The sequence below is a fragment of the Eurypyga helias genome, unplaced genomic scaffold (assembly GCF_000690775.1).
Source record: "Eurypyga helias isolate BGI_N326 unplaced genomic scaffold, ASM69077v1 scaffold12528, whole genome shotgun sequence".
NCBI lineage: Eukaryota > Metazoa > Chordata > Aves > Eurypygiformes > Eurypygidae > Eurypyga > Eurypyga helias.
Genome location: NW_010265020.1, coordinates 1 through 2,452, shown reverse-complemented (window position 1 = coordinate 2,452; position 2,452 = coordinate 1). Strand labels below are relative to the sequence as shown.

Here is a 2,452-nt window from a genome sequence, read left to right as displayed (position 1 = left end):
TTATACAACATCAGATGCCTTAGGAAAGTGAAGTTATACAGGTGCAATAATCTTCAAAGTTGTGGACAAAACCCATCTGAATACAATAGCCTAAAATGCACCTGTTTAAGCCAGTAAGTTTAAAGTACACAGATACCTCTGGCAGCATAATTACTTCTGTGTAAAGTAGCCATGGCCTATAATTTTGCAACAGCATCCAAGTGTAGGTCTTCATACTTAACATAAGTAAAGTCCCTTGTGCTAACTTCCACCAAGATGAATTTGCTGTTTTTTAAATTGAAGTGCTCTAGTTTAGTATCACATGAGAGAAGGTTTCACTTAAAAAACATCCTCATACGTTTCTGCAGTTTAACTTAAAAGAAACCCATCCCTGCCTTTATAAGGAAAAAAATAAAATGCTACATTGAGCAGAGATCAGGATCGGTACCTGTAAACACTGTTATTACACTGCATCCATTACAGCAAAAGTAACTTAGACTACAAAGCCACTCCAAACAGTTCAGAACTACTGTGCTGGTTTTGAATTGGTGGCCTCTGTCTACAGGCTTAAAAAATTGAAGCAGAGCTTAAAGCTGCACCACAGAGTTCTCTCAGTGGTGAGAGAACTCACCACTCTGCCAAACATTTCCACATTTATGGACTGAAAAAAAGAAATTACTCTTGATAAATCAAGATATAGTTCTATACATAAAAAGACATCACTGATGTCAAAGTTCAAACTTCCAGTGAAAGACTAAGCAAACCCGATAACTCCCATCAAGTTTACTACTACTACTGCATAAAAGTACCCACTGTTTGTTTAGTTTTCCAGTCATTCTGAGTGAAGGGCAGTATGTTGGTGAAGAGCATGGGTGTTCATAAAACCATTTGTCTCATTTGCAGATAGACTGCTGAAGTCGGCCACTGAAACAGCCATTTTGGCACTGGTAATATGGTGTGTGTGATTCTCGAAGTCCGCACCAAGGTTATTTACAGAGACATCATTCATGAAAGGTTCTGGGACAACAATTCCCATTTTCAATCTCTTTGCAGGTCTTTCTGTCTCCTCACTGCACATGTTCATTTGGTTTAGCTCTGAATGATAAAAGCCAGTCTCAAATAAATGAAAACAATCACTTTCACCATTGCTAGGCAAGTTAAGCATTTCTTCTGTTCCAACAGGCACATGATTAACTGGTGCTCGGGGTAAGCTGTCCATAGGAGGAAAGGCGTCATCCAGGCAGTTCACATGCGAAGTGTGGCAGACGGTAGCTACACTGTTTGACAACACTGGGGAAAAAAAAAAAAAAAAAAGAACAAAATGTAGATGAAATAGTTGTTTATATAGTTACAACAAAGAGTTTAAGGTTTTGTTTGCTTTGTTTGGGGATTTTGCCTTGATTTACCTGTCAACTCATTTGCAGTAATAGAGTTCAGAATGCTTAGCTGTTGATCAGGACTGGTTTCTGTTCGAGTATTAGATGTTAAGGCTGAAGAATATACTGCTCCACCAAGGGCTTCTGCTTCATCTACCAAACGATCCATGTAGTCCCTTAAAGAATATGGCATTCATAATAGGTTATTTAACAGAAAAGCAAGGCCTAAAAATGACGATAGATTTAATTTTAGTTGCCATAGCCACTGCAGCATTACACTGCAACGACAGGAAGAAAGAAAAAAAGTATTTTACATTTGCTCTTGGAATATATTTTCTGTTGCAAATAACGTTTTACTTACGTAACTCCTGGATGATGGTTATATCTCTTCTTTCCAAATCTTGTTTGCTGAGCAAAGTAATCATAACGTTCTGACTTTTTCCACATGTAATAGAAAGCCACACATTCAGCAACCGTTCTAGTTCTTACCTAAAAGAATGCAAGAAGAATTGACAAATTAATGTAAAGAATCATGTTTTGTCATCTCCCCAGTCCCCATATTCCTGCAATATTGTTAGTTTTACTGTTCTAGTATCTAGAACAAACCAATTAAATCAGGAGACTTCAAAAGAGATTTACAGTTTCAAATTTATTTGCAAAGAGGGTGGTCAAACACTGGAACAGGCTTCCTAAAGAATTGGTCGATGCCCCAAGACTGTCAGTGTTTAAGAGGCGGCATTGTGACAATGCCCTTAATAACATCCTTTAACTTTCGGTCAGCCCAGTGGACTAGGTGACTGTTGTAGGCCCCTTCCAACTGAAATAATCTATTTCTTCTAAATAAAGTATTACTTCTGTTCTATTGTATGCATTGTTGTTCGTCTTTTTGATTGGTGGGTTGTTTGTTGGTTTTGTTTGGGTTTTTTTTTTTAAGCTACACTGATACTGTGTCTTCATCTGCAGCATTTCAGTTCATAACCTATAAAACAATTTTTGAAATTATAGGACAGACTCTCTTAAGATGGAAAACACTGAGCAAATCAATGACCTAAGAGAAGTGAAGCAGAAAAGACTTTGGGTACTTAGATCAGCTCATG

At 37.5% G+C, this 2,452-nt stretch overlaps 1 protein-coding gene across 1 annotated transcript; it reads right to left on the bottom strand.

Moving 5' to 3' along the window:
* Positions 1–573: 573 nt before the first annotated feature.
* On the bottom strand, positions 574–1,844 carry LOC104513278 (mesoderm induction early response protein 3-like; the record flags this gene model as incomplete). The annotated part of the gene is made up of 3 exons (XM_010156584.1): positions 574–1,269; positions 1,386–1,531; positions 1,717–1,844. Coding segments are annotated over 3 exons (732 nt in total), but the record flags the coding sequence as incomplete, so codon positions are not given.
* Positions 1,845–2,452: the final 608 nt, after the last annotated feature.